Source organism: Aotus nancymaae, unplaced genomic scaffold, assembly GCF_030222135.1.
Source record: "Aotus nancymaae isolate 86718 unplaced genomic scaffold, 86718_ANA_hifiasm-v0.15.2.pri h1tg000108l, whole genome shotgun sequence".
Lineage (NCBI taxonomy): Eukaryota > Metazoa > Chordata > Mammalia > Primates > Aotidae > Aotus > Aotus nancymaae.
Genome location: NW_026988523.1, coordinates 31,284,267 through 31,305,490, shown reverse-complemented (window position 1 = coordinate 31,305,490; position 21,224 = coordinate 31,284,267). Strand labels below are relative to the sequence as shown.

The following is a 21,224-nucleotide window of genomic DNA, read 5'->3' as shown; positions in this document are numbered from 1 at the left end:
TTGGGAGGCTGAGGTAGGAGGATCGCTTGAGGCTAGGAGTTCAAGATTACAGTGAGCTATGATCACAGCACTGCACTCCAGCCTGGGTGGCAGAGTGAGATTCTGTCCCTTCCTTTAAAATAAAAAGAGTTCTGGGCCGGGCGCAGTGGCTCACACCTGTAATTCTGGCACTTTGGGAGGCCGAGGAGGGCATATCACAAGGTCAGGAGTTCAATACTAGCCTGGCCAATATGGTGAAACCCACTCTCTACTAAAAATACAAAAAAATTAGCTGGGCTTTGTGGTGCATGCCTGTAATCCCAGCTACTCAGGAGGCTGAGGTAGAATTACTTGAACCTGGGAGGTGGAGGTTGCAGTGAGCCGAGATCGCACCACTGCATTCCAGCCTGGGTGACAGAGCGTGACTCCACCTCAAAAAAAAAAAGTTCTGGAGATCTGTTATACAACATTGTGAATATACTTAACACTATTGAACTATATGCTTAAAAATGGCTTAGAAGGTAAAAAAATTTATCGAATTGTATACTTTAAATATGTACAGATTATTGTATGTAAACTATACCTCAATAAAACTGTTTAAAAATCATTTGAGCCAACAGAAAAGCTCAGAAAAACTGCTAGATATAAGATACTGCTCCAAAAACAGTAACTTTTCTATATACTATATACTTAAATAATTTTGTCTTCTAGTTTTATAATTCGAAAAGGAATTTCACAAGCTCTGCCCTCACTTAAATTTTGATAAGCATTAAAAAAAAAACCAGCCAGGTGTGGTGGTTCATGCCTGTAATCTCGGTGCTTTGGGATGTCAAGGCAGGAGGATTGCTTAAAGCCAGGAATTCAAGATCAGCCTGGGCAAACACAGCAAGACACCATCTCAATTTTTTAAATAAAAAATAAATTTAAAATAAAATAAACAAACCCATCTATGAGACACACCACTGTTCCTCTGTAACAGATGAGAAAACAGATCTCAGCAATGCTATGCAAAGAATTTACCCAATGTAGAGCTTCCACTTGAATCAGATATTCTGACTCCTAGCTAATGATTTTCTACTCCAAATATACAAAGAAAAAATATTCCATTCATGATAGCAATAAAAACATAAAATACTTGGGAATTACTTTAAGGGGGCACTGCTAAAACATAAAACTATGTAACTTTTTTTGAGGAAACAAAAGTCAAATTGAATAAAATAGATACTTTATGCATCCATTATTATAATACAACATTTAATTAAAATGGTGATTTTTCTTCAGTGAAGTATAAATTTAACAAAATTCCAATTGGAATAGTAATAGGATACTTTATAAAGTGTTATTAAATGGGTTAAAAATTATTTGAAAACATAAAATGGGAAACAATATCAAGCCTTTTTAAAAAGGAAGGCTTAGCCTTACCAGATATCAAAATGTATTATAAAGAACCATTAATCAAAAGGGAATACTGAGTCAAAAACCGAAACACAGATTAACAGCAGAGAGATGCTAAACATAGGACACACACACACACACACACACACACACACACACACACACACACAGAGATATAAATTTAACCAAAGACAAGTTAAGCATAATGTATGAAACATGAATCATTTAATATATCCTGATGTGCTGTGTTGATAGCAATACCAAGAAAATTTAACTTACACCAACTACTCATACTACACACACCACAATAAACCTTGGGTAAGTTAAAGCATTAAATATTAAAAATAAAATATTGTGATAAAAGCACGTGTGCTACTGTCCTCTTACACTTAGGCAAGAAAATGTTAATAGAAATCACAAAGCAAAAGATAGATAAACATTATTATATAAAATGTTAAAATTTCTCTAAAACAAAAATCCTGGTTGGGCGTGGTGGCTCACACCTGTAATCTTAGCACTTTGGGAGGCAGAGGTGGGCAGGTTGCTTGAGCCCAGGAGTTCAAGATGAGCCTGGGTGACACAGCAAAACCCTGTTTATACAAAAAATAGCTGGGCATGGTGGTGCTTGCCTGTAGTCCCAGCTACTCAGGAGGCTGAGGTGGGAGGATTACTTGAGCCGAGATCATGCCACTGTACTCCAGCCTGGGCAACAGAGCCAGACTCTGTCTCAAAAAAAAAAATTTAATAGCACTAACATTAAAAAAAAGGAAAAGAGTAAATATTAAAATGACAAAGATAAAATTTTAACAAAATACAGCAATTTTTGTACAGCAAGGTACAAAAACACAATCGATAAATAGCTTGCAGTCAAAAGAAAAATATGGCCAGGCACAGTGGCTCACACCTGTAATCCCAACACTTTGGGAGGATTGCTTGAGCCCAGGAGTTCAAGACCAGCCTGGGCAACATAGCAAGATCCCATCTCTATTTTTTAAAAAAAGTAAAAATTAGCTGGGCGCAGTGGTAAGCACCTGTAGTTCTAGCTACTTGGGAGGCTGAGGCAGCAGGATCACCTGAGCCCAGGAGGTAGAGGATGCAGTGAACTATGATCATGCCATTGCACTCCAGCCTGGGTGATAGAATGAGATCCTACCAAAAAAAAAAAGAACAGAAAAGAAAAGAGAAAAACACCAAAAAGTGATATTACAAGAGTTAATAATAGTATCATTTATAATCACATACTGAAAAAACACCCTGGCACTAGCCAGGTGCATATGTAGTCCCAGGCACTCTACTCAAGAGGCAGAGATAGGAGGACTTTTGAGCCCCGGAGCCCCAGGCCAGCCCAAGCAACATAGGGAGAGTCCTCTAAACAAAACAAAACAACCCTGGAACTAATAAGACGGAATGGCTAAACACACATACTACATTAACTCAGTCATAAATGATATATAAAGAACTATGTGAAAGGACAAAAGAAAAGAAAGAGGTTGTATCTATATTAGAATTATAACTATGTAAAAATTATAAATCCATATAGAGACCCAAAGCCAAACATACATGTAAATGCTTGTGGGAAAAGTTCCTAAAAGAGGGCTTCCAATTAGGGATGGTGGATTAATAACAAGTATCAACAGTTACTTCTTCCTAAAATCCCACTAAAATTTCAGCAAAGGAATAAGTCCACGAGATCAAGGAGAAACAATCAGAACAAAATTTTGTAATCTGGAACACGGATATATACATAGCAACTTAAAAAACCTGAAAAGATAATTGGATTTCCTACCTAGTAGTAGCGAAAATGGAGAACCACTCAAATGTATATCAAAAAATCCTGAAAAGATCGAAGAATTCATAGCACCAGGTGGCCATCCAGGAGAGGCTAAAATAAGGAGGACTGACCAAAAGCATATTTAAGAAACCATCAAATTCTCAGATCCTCTCCTTTATTCCCTGGAATCAGATGACTGACCTCCCCAATGCCAGCAGAAGACTAGAGCTTTGGCTAGGCATGATGGTTCATGCCTGTAATCCCAGCACTTTGGGAGGTTGAGGAGAGAGGGCTGTTTGTGCCCAGAAGTTCAAGACCAACCTGGGCAACATGGCAAAGTCCCATCTCTACAAAAAGTACAAAAATTAGCTGGGCGTGGTGTGCACACCTGTAGTACCCCAACTACTCGGGAGGCTGAGGTAGGAGGATCACCTGAGCCCAGGAGGTCAAGGCTGTGGTGAGCCATGATTGTGTAATAGTCAACAAGATGTACTCACATGCTGAGCTCCCAATCAGCTGTACAGTCTCCCAGTCTTAAATTTGAGCAGACAACTGTGTTAGAGGAACACTTCTAGTATGTACAACAGAGACAAAACAAATAGGCAAAGAACGGAGGGAGTAAAAAGGTAACTTCAAAATAAAAAAGTATATTACTTTTTTTTTTTTTTGAGACAGTCTCACTCTATCACCCAGGCTGAAGTGCAGTGGTGTGATCTTGGCTCTCAGCAGCCTCCACCTCCCAGGTTCAAACAATTCTCCTGCCTCAGCCTCCTGAGTAGCTAGGATTATAGGTGTCTGTCACCATGACTGGATAATTTTTATATTTTTAGTAGGGAGGGGGTTTCACCCTGTTGGCCAGGCTGGTCTCGAACTCCTGACCTCAGGTGATCTGCCTGCCTTGGCCTCCCAAAGTGCTGGGATTACAGGTGTGAGCCACCACACCTGGCCTAAAAAAGTGTATTATTTTTAATATCCTCAGAAAGCTAAGAAAAAAATACCACAACCACAAAATAACAAAATACTATATATAAAAAAGGATATTCAGAGAACAAAAGAAAATCTTTAGAAATTAAAAATGTACTGGTATATATTAAAAAAAAAACTTAAGAGGGCTACAAGAAAAATCTGAGTAAATTTTTTAGGAAGTAGAGCAAGAAGACAAAGAAATTAAAAATATGAGAGAAGATAAGATGATGACAGAGGCACACCAAAAAATTCCATATCAGAATAATAAGAATGCCAAAAGGAGAGAACAGAAAATGAGAGAACAAATTGTCAATTTAATAATTCAAGAAAATTTGCCAGATCAGAACCACCAATTTCCCACAGAGAGCCCAATATAATAAATGAAAATAGATCCACAGCAAGGCACATGATTGCAAAATTCGAGACCTATGGAGACAAAAAGATCTTAGTTTCTGGAAAGAAAAGGGTCACATAAAATGGTACAGAAATAAGGTGGCTTTTTTCCCCCCTTAAGATAAGGTCTCACTCTGTCTCCCTGGCTAGAGTGCAGTGGTGTGATCATGATTCACTGCAGCCTCAAACTCCTGAGTTCAGGTGATCCTCCCACCTCAGCCTCCCGAGTAGTTAGGACTTCAGGTACATACTACCACATCTGGCTAAATTTTACAGTTTTTGTAGAGACAAGGCCTCGCCATGTTGCTCAGACTGGTCTTGAACTCCTGGGCTCAAGTGATCCTCCCACCTTGGCCTCCCAAAGTGCTGGGAGTATAGGCATGAGCCATCACACCTATTGGTGGAACATAATTCTTTAAAATTTCTGAAGTTAAATCATTTTCAACCTAGAGTTCTATACATAAACCTGACATTAACCAAGTGTGAAGGTAGAATAATGGCATTTCCAGGCATTCAGGATTTTTTAAATGTTGTCCTCCCATGTACCCTTTTCTCACAAAGCTCTAAGAGGACTTGGTTCTTAGATGGCATTTCTGGACTAGCCCTGGACCAGAGGGGAGCCCAATCCCCTGAAGGGTGAGTTCCAGGCCAGGCAGCATTCACCACAAGCTGACTGAAGAGCCCTTGGGTCTTAAGGGAACATTGGCGGGAGTGTGGCAGTACTCCCCATGGGCCTGAGGTGGGTGTGGCCATGGGGTAAGGCTCCTCCGCCTTTGAAAAGAAGAGAGAAGAGTGGGAAGGACTGTATCTTGTGGTATGAATGCCAGCTCAGCTGCAGTACAACAGAGCACCAGGTAGACTTCTAAGGTTTTTGACTCTAGTCCCTGGCTCCCAGATGGCACTCTGGACCCTCCTGGGGTCTGGGGGAATTCACCACCCTACAGTTTAGGACATAAGCTTGGCTGGCTTTGCCACCTGCTGATTGATTGTAGCAAACATAGGCAGTGGCCAGGGAGCAGCTACAGCAGGCCTTAGGCAAGACACAGTACTGTGCTGGCTTCAGGTCCGACCCAGCATAGTCCTAGTGGTGGTGGCTTACAGGGGTGCTTTGTGTACCCCACCCCCAGCTCTAGACGGCTCAGCATAGAAAAGACTACATTTGTTTGAGAAAAAGTAAAAGAAGAGAACAAGAGTCTCTAGCCAGTAATCCAGAGAATTCTGGATCTTGTCCAAGACAGCAAGGCAGTACCTAGGAGTCTACAAGAACCACAGCACTATTGGGCTTGGAGTCCTTCCTAAAGCAGATATAGCTTAGATCACAAGACCCAAGTCCTTTCAAATACCTGGAAAGCCTTCCCAAGAAGGACAGGTATGAACGAGGCCGGACTGCAAAGGTTACAATAAATATTTAACTCTTCAATGCCCAGACATGACAAACATCTACAAGTATCAACACAATCCAGGAACTAAATAAGGCACCAGGGACCAATCCTGTTGAAAAAGAGATATGTGACCTTTCAGACAGAAAATTCAAAACAGCTGTTTTGAGGAAACTCAAAGAAATTCTAGGTAACACAGAGAAGGTATTCAGAATTCTATCAGATAAATTCAACAGAGATACAGTGGACCAAGATTGCACCACTGCACTCCAGCCTGGGTGACAGGGCCAGACTCTGTCTCATTAAAAAAAAAAGAGGTTGAAATAATTAAAAAGAATCAAGCAGAAATTCTGGAGCTGGAAAATGCAATTGGCATACTAAAGAATGTCATCAGAGTCTTTTTTTTTTTTTTGAGTTGGAGTCTTGCCGTGTTGCCCAGGCTGGAGTCCAATGGTACGATCTCGGCTCACTGCAACCTCTGCTTCCTGGGTTCAAGCCATTCTCCTGCCTCAGCCTCCCATGTAGCTGGGACTACAGATGCATGCCACCATGCCCGGCTAATTTTTTGTATTTCTAGTAGAGATGGGGTTTCACTGTGTTAGCCAGGATGGTCTCAATCTCCTGACCTCATGATCCACCCACCGTGGCCTCCCAAAGTGCTGAGATTACAGACATAAGCCACCATGCCTGGCCCATCAGAGTCTTTTAATACCAGAATTGATCAAGCAGGAGAAAGAATTAATGAGCTTAAGAATAGGCTACTTGAAAATACATGGAGGAGACAATAGTAAAAAACAATGACAGAGGCCTACGGGATTAGAAAATATCCTCAAAAGGGCAAATCTAAGAGTTATTGGCCTTAAAGAGGAGGCAGAGAAAGAGATGAAGTTTACTCAAGGGGATAATAACAGAGAACTTCTCAAATCTAGAGAAAGATACCAATATCCAAGTACAAAAAGGTTACAGAACACCAAGCGGACTTAACCCAAAGAAGACTACCTCAAGGCATTTAATCATCAAACTCCCAAAGGTCAAGGATAAAGAAAAGATCGTAAAAGCAGCAAGAGAATAGAAACAATATACAATGGAGCTCCGATACATCTGGCAGCAGACTTTTCAGTGGAAACCTTACAGGCCAGGAGAGAGCGGCATAATATACGTAAAGGAAAGAGTTTAGTCTATTGATGAAGGAAAAAATCCTTATACTCTAGAATAGTATATGCAGGGAAATTATCCTTCAAACACGAAAGAGAAATAAACTTTCCAAGACAAACAATAGCTAAGGGATTTTATCAACACCAGATCTGGCCTACAAGAAATGCTAAAAAGAATACTTCAATCAGAAAGAAAAGGATGTTAATGAGCAATAAGAAATAAGCTGAAAGTATAAAACTCACTGGTAATAGTAAGTACACAGAAAAACACAAAATACCCTAACACTGTAACTATGGTATATAAACTATACATCTTAAGTAGAAAGACTAAATGATGAATCAATCAAAAGTAGTAACTACAACAACTTTTCAAAACATAGTAAAATAAGGTATAAACACCAACAACAAAAGTTAAAAAGCAGGGGGATATATTTAAGGCATGGAGCCTTTATTAGTTTTCTTTTTGCTTGCTTGCTTGTTTATGCAAACAGTGTTAAGTTGTTATCAGGTTAAAACAACAGATTATAAGATAGCATTTGCAAGCCTCATAGTAACCTCAAACCGACATACAACAAATACACAAAAAATAAAAAGCAAGAAACTAAATCATATTACCAGAGAAAATCACCTTCACTAAAAGGAAGACAGGAAGGAAAGGAAGAAGGAAGAGAAGATCACAAAACAACTATAAAACAAGTAAAAAAAATGGCAGAAGTAAGGCCTTACTTATCAATAGTAACACTGAATGTACATGGACTAAACTCTTCAATCAACAGAGCGGCTGAATGAATAAAACAAGAACCATTGATCTGTTGTCTATAAGAAACATACTTCACCTATAAAGACACGCACAGATGGAAAATAAAGGGATGGAAAAATATACTCTAAGACAATGGAAACCAAAAAAGAACAAGGCACTATACTTAGACAAAATAGATTTTAAGACAAAAATATAGGACAAGACAAAGAAGGTCACTATAATGATAAAGGGGTCAATTCAGTAAGAGGATATAACAATTTTAAATATATGTGCACCCAATGCTGGCACACCCAGATATATATTTAATATCTAAAGCAAATATTATTAGAGTTAAAGAGAGAGACAGACTCCAATACAGTAATAGCTGGAGACCTCGACACCCAACTTGCAGCATTCGACAGAGTTTCCAGACAGAAAATCGACAAAGATACACCAGACTTAATCTGCATTATAGACCAAATGAATCTAATAGATATTTATAGAACACTTCATCCAATGACTGCAGAACACACATTCTTTTGAGAGTGATCCAGCATATGGATCACTCTCAAGGACAGACCAGACAAAGACATATCAAAAAAGACATCAAGGCTGGGCACGGTGGCTCACGCTTGTAATCCCAGCACTTTGGGAGGCCGAGGTCAGGGATCACAAGGTGAGGAGTTCAAGACCAGCCTGGCCAACACAGTGAAACCCTGTCTCTACTAAAAATACAAAAATTAGCTGGGTGTGGTGGCAGGCACCTGTAATCCCAGCTACTTAGGAGGCTGAAGCAGGAGAATCTCTTGAGCTTGGGAGGTGGAGGTTGCAGTGAGCCGAGATCGTGCCACTGTACTCTAGCCTGGGTGACAGAGCCAGACTCCATCTCAAAAAAAAAAAAGATAGCAAACCAGACACATCAAAAAAGACAAAACCAAAACCAGACAAAGACACATCAAAAAAGAAAACTACAGACCAATATCGCTGATGAATATTAATGCGAAAATCCTCAACAAAATATTAGGAAACTGAATTCAACAATATATTTAAAAAATCATCGTGAGCAAGTAGGATATATCTTTGGGAATGTAAGGATGGTTCAAAAGCACAAATTAATCAGTGTGACAATTGACAATGTCAATCAACAGAATGAAAGACAAAAACCATATGATCATTTCAATTGATGATGAGAAAGCATCTGATAAAATTGAACATGCCTTCATAATAAAAACCCCTCAAAAAATGGGGTATAGAAGGAACCTCAACATAATAAAAGCTATATACAACAGACTCACAGCTAGTATCATCCTGAATGGGGAGAAATTGAAAGCCTTTCCTCTAAGATTTGGAACACAACAAGGATGCCCACTTTCACCAGTTATTCAACATAGTACTAGAAGTCCCAGCTGGAGCAATCAGACAGACAAAGATATAAAGGGCATCCAAACTGGAAAGGAAGGAGTCAAATTATCCTTGTTTGCAGATGATATGATCTCATACTTGGAAAAATCTAAAGACTCCACCAAAAAACTATTAGAACTGATAAATATATTCAGTAAAGTTGCAGGATACAAACTCAACAATAAAAACCAGTAGGATTTCTATACGCCAACAGTGAACAATCTGAAAAAGAAATTAAAACACAATGAAAGAAACTGAAGAGAGGATACCAACAAATGGAAAAAGTATTCCATGTTCATGGATTGGAAGAATCAATATTGTTAAAATGTCCATACTATACAAAGTGATCCACAGATTTAATGCAATTCCTATCAAAATACCAATGACATTCTTCACAGAAATAGAAAACAACTATCCTAAAATTTAGATGGAACCACAAAAAACCCAGAATAGCCAAAGATATCCTAAGAAAAAGAAGAAAACTGGGTGGGGTGTGGTGGCACACATCTGTAACCCAGCATTTTAGAGATCAAGGTGGGAGGATTACTTGAGCCCAGGAGCTCAAGACCAGCCTGGGCAACATGGCAAGATCTCCCAAGTCTACAAAAACTTAAAAAATCAGTTGGGCATGGTGGCATGCACCTACAGCCCCAGCTACTGGAGAGGCTGAAGCAGGAGGATAGCTTGTGCCCAGGAGCTTGAGGCTGCAGTGAGCTGTGATCATGCCACTACACTCCGGTCTGGGTGACAAAGTGAGACCCTGTCTCTGAGGAAAAAGAACAAAACTGGAGGATTACCTGACTTTAAATACTACAGAACTCTAGTAAAAACAGCATGGTACTGGCGTAAAAACGGACACACAGACCAATGGAGCACAATAAAGAACTGAGAAACAAATCCACATACCTACAGTTAACTCATTTTCGATACAGGTGCCAAGAACATATACTGGGGAAAAGACAGTCTCTTCAATAAATGGTGCTGGGAAAACTGGATATCCATGCGCAAAAGAATGAAACTAGAGACCTAACTCTTACCATATACAAAAATCACATCAAAATAGATTCAATAATTAAATCTAAATCCTCTAGCTATGAAACTACTACTGGGGAAACTCTCCAGGACATCAGTCTGGGCAAAGATTTCTTAAGTAATACCCCACAAGCACAGGCAACCAAAGGAAAAACGGACAAATGGGATCACATCAAGCTAAACAGCTTCTGCACAGCAAAGGAAACAATCAACAAAGTGAAAAAGCAACCTGCAGAACGGGAGAAAATATCTGCCAACTGCTCATCTGACAAGGGATTAATAATCAGAATATAGAAGGAGCTCAAACAACAGGAAAATAAAGAAATGCACACCAAAACTACAATGAGATATCATCTCACCCTAGTTAAAGCGGCTTATATCCAAGAGAGAGGCAATAACAAATGCTGGCAAGGATACGGAGAAAAGGGAACCCTTGTTTACTGTTGGTGGGAATATAACTTAGTACAACCACTACAGAGAGCAGTTTGGAGGCTCCACAAAATACTAAAAATAGAACCATCATACAATCTAGCAATCCCACTGCTGGGTATGTACCCCAAAGAAAGAAAATCAGTATATTGAAGAGATATCCACATTCCCATGTTTGTTGCAGCACTGTTGACAACAGTCAAAATTTAGAAGCAATCTAAGTATCCATCAACGGATGAATGGATAAAGAAAATGTGGTACTTATACACAATGGAGTACTATTCAGCCATAAAAAAAAAGAATGAGAGTCAGTCATTTGCAACAGCATGGATGGAAGTGGAGTCACTATGTTAAGTTAAATAAGCCAGGCACAGAAAGACAAACATCACATGTTCTCAATTATTTGTGGACTATAAAAATCAAAACAATTGAACTCATGGAGATAGAAAGTAGGATAGTTACCAGAGGCTGGGGAGGGAAGGGTAGTGGGGAATTTGGTGGGGATGGTTAATGGGTACAAAAAAGATGTAGAATTAATGATAAGGCCTAGGACTTTGATAGCACCATAGGGTGTCTATAGTCAATAATAATTTAATTGCACATTTTTAAATAACTAAGAGAGTATAACTGGATTGTTTGTAACACAAAAGATAGGCCGGGCGCGGTGGCTCAAGCCTGTAATCCCAGCACTTTGGGAGGCCGAGGCGGGTGGATCACGAGGTCAAGAGATCGAGACCATCCTGGTCAACATGGTGAAACCCCATCTCTACTAATACAAAAAATTAGCTGGGCATGGTGGCGCGTGCCTGTAATCCCAGCTACTCAGGAGGCTGAGGCAGGAGAATTGCCTGAACCCAGGAGGCGGAGATTGCGGTGAGCCGAGATCGCGCCATTGCGCTCCAGCCTGGGTATCAAGAGCGAAACTCCGTCTCAAAAAAAAAAAAAAAAAACAAAAAAAACACAAAAGATAAATGTTTGACCAGGCACAGTGGCTCACACCTGTAATCCCAGAACTTTGTAGGGGCCAAGGCAGGTGGATCATGAGGTCAGAAGATGAAGACCATTCTGGCTAACACGGTGAAACCCCATCTCTACTAAAAATACAAAAAATTAACCAGGCGTGGTGGCACGCACCTGTAGTCCCAGCTACTCGGGAGGCTGAGGCAGGAGAATCACTTGAACCCAGGAGGCGGAGGTTGCAGTGAGCTGAGATCACACCACTGCACTCCAGCCAGGGTGACATCTCAAAAAAAAAAAAAAGGAAAATGTTTGAGGGGATGGATACCCCATTTTCTGTGATGTGATTACATACCGCATGCCTGTATCAAAACATCCCATGTACTCCAAAATATATATACCATGTACCCACAAAAATTAAAAATAAAAAATTACATATATAAAAAGAGGAACAGCTCTGAAAATGTATTCTACAAAAATAAGGGAGTAAAGCAAAACAATACAAACGATATACTTTAACACTGGAGACAGGAGGAGGTGGGGAAGGGCAATACAAACGATGTACTCTAACACTGGAGACAGGAGGTGGTGGGGAAGGGCAATACAAACGATGTACTCTAACACTGGAGACAGGAGGTAGTGGGGAAGGGTAATACCAGAAGCCTAGCTGTGTACAGAGTGGAGAGCCGCCACTTCACACACGGAGAGAGGAAGAGGCTCCACAAAAGATTTCTACAGAAAGAGGAAATTCATGAACTACTTGATGGGTCTGAATTGAATGTCTTTAGAGGAGATTTAGACAACTGGTGAAGAGTATGTATGGAGCTAAATTAATTATAAGTACACAGAAAATTAAGCAAATGAAAAATGAGGGGAATAATTAGCTGGGGGAACATAAAAATGTTGTAAATTTCACTATTTACAGAGTCATAATATTGTAAACACTGAATACTGACCTAACAAATATTATAATTTGACTATATTAAGGCAATGGGAGAGATGAAAAAGGTATGGGCATATGGTAAGAATGGGAGAGGAAAGACAGCTTGTGTCTCATCTTCAATAGTGGGAAATTAAGAGATGCTGCTGGAATCTGAAAAATTAAGTAGGAGCAATATAACCAAGTTATAATGGAGACATAGAAGTAAATACCAAAAAGAAAACAAACAAAAGCAAAGCTAAAAGAGGTGAAGGTGGTTGCCTATGGGGGGAGATGGAAATAAGCAGGGGTAACTGTTTTTCATAATAAACTGTGCAGAACTATTTAGATGCTTTAAACTCTGTGTATGTATAATATTGGTAGAAAATTTTTGAACAGGTACACAGCCACATGCTCCTTTTCTATTGTTTAAAAATATTAGAATACATATTTTTAAAACTCCAGGATAGCTTTGCTTCTAAAACTTATTTATTTATCTTTTGTGAAATGGGATAGAACATTTTACAAATGTAACTCAAGACCCAGGAGCAAGGCAGCTTACCTAGGAATTCACAAAGAATTGGCAAAGTACCAAGTATATTCAAACATAAAAAGCAGTTGTGCCTTTCAAGAAGATCAGTTCACCTACCTGATGAAAGAAATAGGTAACAGCAAGGTCATTGTCATTTAAGAGGATTTCTTCTTCTGTTGTAAAAAGCCACTTTCGAATGGTCAAGCAGGTACCTGGCACAGCTGATGTATAATTCTGAATGTAGAGTTTGTGAGGAAACTCATTAGGTGCCAACTTACGTACTAAAGGAAAGACAAAACACAGAAAGCTGGAGTAAAAACATATAAGAAATTTCCCTAATATAAACTATGTAAGGCAAATCAAGAATGGTATGTTATCATGAACCAGAACATCAGCTCAAATTCATCAAGGAGTTCTGCCTTGGGAGCACAAAACAGCCATATCTGTCCAGCCAAATATCTCTTCTAGCTATGACCATGACCAGTCAAGTCTCAAGCTGGTTGAAACCTATCACTTGAATGACAGGTTGCTGTGGTCTGGATATTTATCCCCCGACAAAGCTCATGTTGACATCTGAGCCCCAGTGTTGGAGGTGGGGCCTAACGTGATCTCTGCACACACCATAAATGGAAGAAAGCAGCCTGAGGACTTTACCAGATGCCCAATCTTGAACCCAATCTTAAAGATGCTTGGTGGACATCAGCTGAAAACCAGCAGAATCATGAGCCAAATAGACCTTTTTTCTTTATTAATTACCCAGCCTCAGGTATTCCTTTATAGCAACACAAAATAGACTAAAACACAAATCAGTTAACATAACTCTGCAAACACAAACTCCAAATTTAGTTAAAATATCTGATCCATTAACTAGTATGTTCCAGCTAATGTCCACTAAATATCCTTAAAGCAAGCCTCTCCCCTTACCCAGCTATGTGCATTCAGAGTCTCTCATGTGGCAATTCTCAATGAACTGCTTTTACTGTTAAGGCCAAAAGGTTCTTTCCAGCCTACATCCAAAAATCCTACAGCATTCCTCAAAGTGAAAAGTGTCTTCTGAGTAATGTTACTTCCTAATAGCCACCCAAGCAGGATAAAAAAAACTACCACTTTTAATTTCTAAATTGCCTTTCTTTGGAAAGGCTGAGTTTTCTTTTCTTTTCTTTCCTTTCCTTTTTATTTTTATTTATTTATTTTTTTTGAGGCAGGGTCTCACTCTGTTGCCTGGACTAGAGTGTAGTGGCACAATCACAGCTTATTGCAGCCTTAACTTCTTAGGCTCAAATGGTCCTCCTACCTCAGCCTCCTAGCTTGGACCACCTGCATGTGTCACCATGCTTGGCTAATTTTTTAATTTTTTGTAGAGATGGCAGTCTCACTATGTTGCCCAGGCTGGTCTCAAACTCCTAGGCTCAAGCAATCCTCCTGCCTCAGCCTCCCAAATTGCTGAGATTGCTTCCTCTCTCAATGTTTACCTGGCTTTATAACACTACAAAAGACAGATTTAATATTTTCCATTTTATAGAAAATGAAACTAAAACTTAGAAAAAAAAATAAGGTTAGAATCCAAATGTCCTGGTACCTTAGTAATCCTCTGTAATGTAATTTACATCTGCCTAGTTACACTGCTGTGAGTTGGGAAGAAAAAAAAATATTAGGGAGATGGTTGCTTTCAGGGAATCAGTTATTCTACCTGGACCTGAGATGGCAAGGCAACCTAAATCCACCAAACTCACCCCCTTTCTGGGATAAAGGAAGGTCTGATCAACCAATATTATCTATATCAATTATGGCCTTAACCCTGTATAAATATATATGACATGGAAGAGACCCATAAACTGTTGGAAATCTATGCTATTCAGAGAAGGCTCTCACTCTCTCCTCTTTGTAGTCTCAATGCAACCAATATGATGGTGATCCCTAGCTTTTTTTTTTTTAGATCCCTAGCTTTTATAAAATAAAAGATAAGAGAAACTTCCTGTCACCATGCAATAAAACTTCCTTGGAAGAGGAAATTTATTTATATAGAAACTTAAATGTATGCATTAAAACAAGGCTTTGAAGCAATATATATCTTTGTAACTTCTGAAAACAGAAAGCTACTCTTAAGAATCTTCACAAAAATCCTAAAGTACACTAAAACAACGTGTGGCTAAGTAGAACATCTCATCTTTTTAAGCCTGTTTTATTGGAATATATGAATTTTGAACCTCAGATTTAAAAGAACCTCATGAAAGTATCTGCCAATTCAGTGCTGGTTGTAACCTATACTTACAAAAGAGGAAAAAGAATCAACAGTGATCAGACATCCTTATGACCTGAGTTTAATGGGGTATGCTTGGTCTGATTGTTACAGATGCTTCTAATGAGTGGGATCTCCCCTTGTCTTGAAGTTCTTCTCTAGGTAAATAGTTTCTTTCTGACAGTATTAGAAAACAAAACTTAATTATCAGCCACTGGCACTTACCAAAGGAATGATTGATCACTTCAAATAAGGCAAAGTAATTCACTGTCGTACTGTCCATGCCAACCTTTGCTGCAATAGCCTAAGGTTAAACAAGATATATTAAGTCAGACAATGCTATAGGAAAAGGCAGGTGTCTGCCTATGGAGGAAGGAAAAGGGAGAGGTTCTGCCATCTTGGTCTCACAAAAATTATATTCATGGAGCATAGCTAGGCTTCTTTGTATCTATGTGTACATGCATTCATGCATACATACATATGAAAGAAAAGGGAAAAAAACACCTGTATCTGACCCAAACAGCTATGATCTCTAAATATGAGTTTCTTGTTCCAATGCAAGCTGATAATAGTCTCTCCTTAAACATTAGCTTCCCTCTCTGAATATGACTTCATTCTTTTTTAGCATCACTTACAAGAAATGTACTTAATAGCACAGATCTTAAAAAGAAAACAAATTCTTAAATATCCAGTTTCAAACATTCAGCCCACATTTAATACATTAACACAAAAAAACTATATATTTGATTCTAGAGCTTAAAATATTGTCAATTATATTCTGGCTTCACAAATTATTTTTGTTTACTTTTTAGATGATCCATGTCTCATGTTGGGATCATTAGGCACCTCCATTTCCTAAGAATTACCATCATAATATCAACATAAAATAGCAAAATGCTGGGACAACAGAGGCATATTAAACAAGAATCACTCATTCTCTCTAGGAACTCAGGTCCTAACAAGACAAATAAAAAAGAAATTGGAAGATTCTGTGTGCGAATAAATGACAATTACATACAAACAACAATAAAACACAAACCAGTAGTAACAAAATTTCTTTGCAAGATCAATTTCAATATAAGTAAGGTATTTATTTTTCATGCCATTGTTTCGCTGATAAAACAAAGACAAAACTGTTGAATATTAGTATCTCAGTCAACCAAATATGACTATATCCCTTCTCATATCTGCTCACATATGAGGCCTAGGTTTATCCATGATGTGATAGAGGAACTGGACATTGTTAAGTATTCCAAATTATCATTCTACACTGCACTGGATAGAAATTAAAATGCTTTCAAGGTTTAGAAAACAGTTTATAGATAGAAGTCTCAGTAACAGGATTAAGATGAAAGTGTAAAAAATCTAGAGGAACACTGGAAAAAAGCAATCAAAACAAAACAAAACCTCAGCAAGCTGCAAAACTAGTACTTTCCTTAAAATTCTCTACCATTGTGTAATTTCAGAAATGCCTGAGATCCTGCATATATCCTTTACCATAATATCCAGTGGATGAACAAACGTATGGAGGATAGATTTTTTAACATTTGCTACAAAGGAGAAATATAAGCGTTAGTACCCAGAAACCTGCCTGTCTCCCTGAAAATTCTGATCAAGTCAGTATTAAAGGCCAATGAAAAGGCATACGGGCATACCCAGCACGCAGATCATGATCTCTAAATACAGTTTCTCACTAAAAGAATGGGACTTCTTGGGGAAATGGCCTATTCTAGATATCTAGGGTAGGGAATATACAAACATGAGGCCAGGACATCTTATTGTACCAAAAAGCAAGGATGCTATCATAAAATATTAGGTTACATCAAAAGCATACAGGAGCAGACATGAAGGAGCTTTCATTGGCCAAAGACGGAACAGTCTGAGCATCAAAAACATAATATATGCTATTGATTAAATCACATTGAATCTAAAAATCTATGATACTAAATTACGATATATAATAATGTTAATTCATAATGCATTCTATATGTATTAAATAATATATTACTTGTATGATTATGTATTGATATATTATATAATTATAATACATAATTTATTATATATTATTTAATACATAACACATATTATATTTTATATATTATTAATTATATATAATTATATTTATATATAATGATGTATTTACTCTGAAAATCAGCAATGAAAAGAAAGGATTAAATACATATCCTGGCCAGGCGAGGTGGCTCATGCCTGTAATCCCAGCACTTTGGGAGGCTGAGACGGGCAGATCGCCTAAGGTCAGGAGTTCGAGACCAGCCTGGCCAGCATGGTGAAACCCTGTCTCTACTAAAAATATAAAAATTGGCTGGGCATGGTAGCAGGCCCTTGTAATCCCAGCTACTCAGGAAGCTGAAGCAGGAGAATCGCTTGAACCCGGGAGGCGGAGATTGCAGCGAGCCAAGAGCGTGCCATTGCACTCCAGCCTGGGCGACAGAGCAAGACTCCATCTCAAAATAAATAAATAAATACATACATACATAAATACATAAATAAGTAAAATAAATATGTATGCTATCTTTCCCACAAACTGTATTTCAAGATAATTAAATAGTCTTAGTTGACAAGGAAAAGTTATTTTAAGAATTCTAGCTAATCAGTGTGAAGAAATGAGAGTATTAGAAAATCAGCACTTTGTAATCTTTAATGAAATCACTGGTTAAGGCAATAATCATCAATGGATACATTCATTTGATAAAAGATCAGTGGGGAATTTTACAACAGAGATCAGATTTCACCACCTAAACCTACTGGTTAACCTTAGTTAGTAATACTAAAATGGGATAACCCAGTATTGTATACTTGCTGTTGAGAAGCAATATAAAGTATATAGCACCAACTATGAAGTATTATCAAAAAAGCAGAACCCGAATCTGATGGAGCCTCTAGAGCAAACTTCCATTTATAGAAAATATAGAGACACAGAAGGACATATTAAATGACACCACCAGAAAACAAACAGATACATTCAGAATGTGGGGCATTCCACAGGACACTGACCCATTTCTGTAACAAAACAATGGCATGAAAACAGAAAGCTGGGGAAACAGGGGGACTGTTCTACATTAAAACAAACACAAAAATCAAATGTGATCTAAGGACTTTGTTTAGATTCAGATTTTAACAAACCAAATGTAAAAAATCATTTTTAGACAATTGGAAAAATGTGACTATGGCGTAGTTTTTAGGTAATACCAAGGCAATAGTGCTAATTTTTAAGGTTTGATAATGGCACTGTGGTTTTGTAAGAAGAAAGTCTCTATTTTTAGATGCACACTGAAGTACACACAGGTTCGATAACATGGGATTTACTTTTAAATACTTAAAGGAAAAGAAAAAAGGGATACATAATGCAAATGTGGCAAAATCTTGATAATTATTAAATATGAATGATTACTATATAGAGATTCATTATACTATTCTGTTTTCATGTGTGTTATAAAGTTTTTTTACAATTAGGAAAGCGGGGGGTTGGCCGGGCACGGTGGCTCATGCCTGTAATCCCAGCACTTTGAGAGGTCGAGGTGGGTGGATCACAAGGTCAAGAGATCAAGACCATCCTGGCCAACATGGTGAAATCTCGTCTCTATTAAAAATACAAAATTATCAGGGCATGGTGGCGTGTGCCTGTAGTCCCAGCTACTCAGGAGGCTGAGGCAGGAGAATCGCTTGAACACAGGAGGCGGAGGTTGCAGTGAGCCAAGATCACACCACTGCACTCCAGCCAGCCTGGGCGACAGAGTGAGACTCAGTCTCAAAAAAAAAAAAAAAAAATGGAGGGGTTAATCACTACAACCTGGGATATTTACCATACCTTTCTGTTAAGGAGGGTAAAGTACTTTCACATTAATAATAACAATAGTAGCTAACATTTAATAAACTGATCATGTGCCAGACACTCTAAGCACTTTACATGTATTGACTCATTTAATCTATCTTCCTTAGCTTCATACCATCCAACGCCAAGTCTACTTGTTCATTTAATTTACCTGATATACTTGGTCTGTAGTACTGTTCTTTTTAACCCTGACTGTAACCGTTGTTCCATCTGGTAATGCTACTCTCAGCTCTACGTCAGACACACCATTGTAGTTCTGGGGGAAAAGACACAGAGAAGGAATTTATGACTCAGTATATCTTCACTCTCCCTGTAACAAGCTAGCTAGACAATAACCTAAAACGCGATAGAGAGGAAGTGAGTTTCAATGAAAAAGGGAAAAAAGTCAACACATTTACAAGTCAGGGCTACAGCAGAAGTTAACCTTTAAGAGAAGCAGGGAGAAAAGAAGTATGTTGAAGCCAACATGTTCACATTTCAAAACAGAAAACTTGCATAAAACAGTCTAGGTCAAACACAGATGAGATTTTTGATTCACTTCCCTCTCCCCATTCAGAATTCACAAGCGAGAAGAGAAAATAACTGAAAGCAGTAGTTTCGATGTATATTCTCTGATATTAATGGCTAGGCATGTGGACTGGAACCAGAGATATCCTAAGTTCCTTTCTGAACCCTGAAATAATCAGGATATTGTTGAAAGAAAAAATGGAACCTGAGTCTCACCCATTTTTCCTTTCAAAGTTAGCCTGATGCTTGATTTTCTTCTAGCAAAAAGTAAACAATTCTTATTCTCAATTCAAAAGAAATCCTCTTACTGCTTTTGATGATTACCACATTCCTCTAACCTTGTAATTTTTGACCTTGTAATTTTTACTAGAAAGTTATTTCAACACAAGTCCATTTTCATTTACCACTTTTAAAAAGGTACTATTCATGCCTAAAATGATCATAACCACTGATTTATTCTAAGTCCTTGCCTGTAAGAAATTTATAATCTAGTTGGGAAAATAAGGCATATACATATAAAATAAGTCGTGGATAACACACTACTGTATTAGCATTAAATATTCATTCTTCTATTCAATTAACATTTATTAAGCACCTACAACATGCTTGATACTGTGGTAAGGCACTGGGAATATAAAGATGATCAAGATTTAGCTCTTACCTACAGGTAGCACACACTCTTGTAAGCTAAAACATAAAGCGACAATCTGATTATATGTATAAAAATTAGAGAATGAGATAGCAACAGGTGATCATTGAATGGAATTAATTGCAAAAATTTTTGGTGGAATGAAAAACTGATGACAGTCATCAGGGATGGCTTCAAAGAGAAAGTGGACCTGACATTTCAAAGAGAAAGTGAACCTAGGTCTTAAAGGACAGGTAAGTAGGAAACATTTAAAGGGAGTAGAAAAAATATAGTCTTTTGGAGTGCTTATGGAAATGTAACCCATAATCAATACCTTTAATTTATTTTCCCCCACAAGAAGCCAAGTGGAAAATAGTCACTAAAGGAGGTATTCACCTACCTCATCTGATTCTGATAGGAATTCCTGCATGATGTCACTCTCACCAATTACTCGTATTGAACACACTGTAGAAAACAAAGATAAAATCTGGCATAAGGCCTTAAAATTGAGAATATGAAGTCAAAGACATATCAAAGTTTAAGTTTAAATCATCAGTAGTGGGCAATAATGAAGCAGCATACCATGCCTGGCATGTAAGGTTTTAAGGCATGGCATTCATCTAAATATGATCAGAACAAGGAAATAATAGAAAATACAAAGATGTAGCTTGCTAAAAATATTAAACATAACCAGAAAAGAGAAATAAAAGTTCAGTAAATAGGCTGGGCGCAGTGGCTTATGCCTGTAATCCCAGTACTTTGGGAGGCCGAGGTGGGTGGATCACAAGGTCAGGAGATCGAGACCATCCCGGCTAACATGGTGAAACCCTGTCTCTACTAAAAATACAAAAAATTAGCTGAACATGGTGGCACGAGCCTGTAGTCCCAGCTACTCAGGAGGCTGAGGCAGGAGAATCGCCTGAACCCAGGAGGCAGAGGCTGCAGTGAGCC

At 38.3% G+C, this 21,224-nt stretch overlaps 1 protein-coding gene across 3 annotated transcripts in view; it reads right to left on the bottom strand.

Annotated features, from left to right (window-relative positions):
• SNX27 (sorting nexin 27) overlaps positions 1-21,224 on the bottom strand; it is an 83,944-nt gene that overhangs the window by 19,723 nt on the left and 42,997 nt on the right. For all 3 annotated transcript variants that reach the window (XR_001108997.2, XM_012462721.2, XM_012462723.2), the window contains exons 4-7: positions 20,674-20,738; positions 19,290-19,394; positions 15,511-15,589; positions 13,164-13,327 (exon numbers count right to left, since the gene is read on the bottom strand). Coding sequence is in view for 2 of the 3 variants with exons in the window: in XM_012462721.2 (XP_012318144.1) it covers positions 13,164-13,327; positions 15,511-15,589; positions 19,290-19,394; positions 20,674-20,738 (413 nt within the window). In the remaining variant the exon portion in view is untranslated. The remainder of the gene's footprint in view (positions 1-13,163; positions 13,328-15,510; positions 15,590-19,289; positions 19,395-20,673; positions 20,739-21,224) is intronic.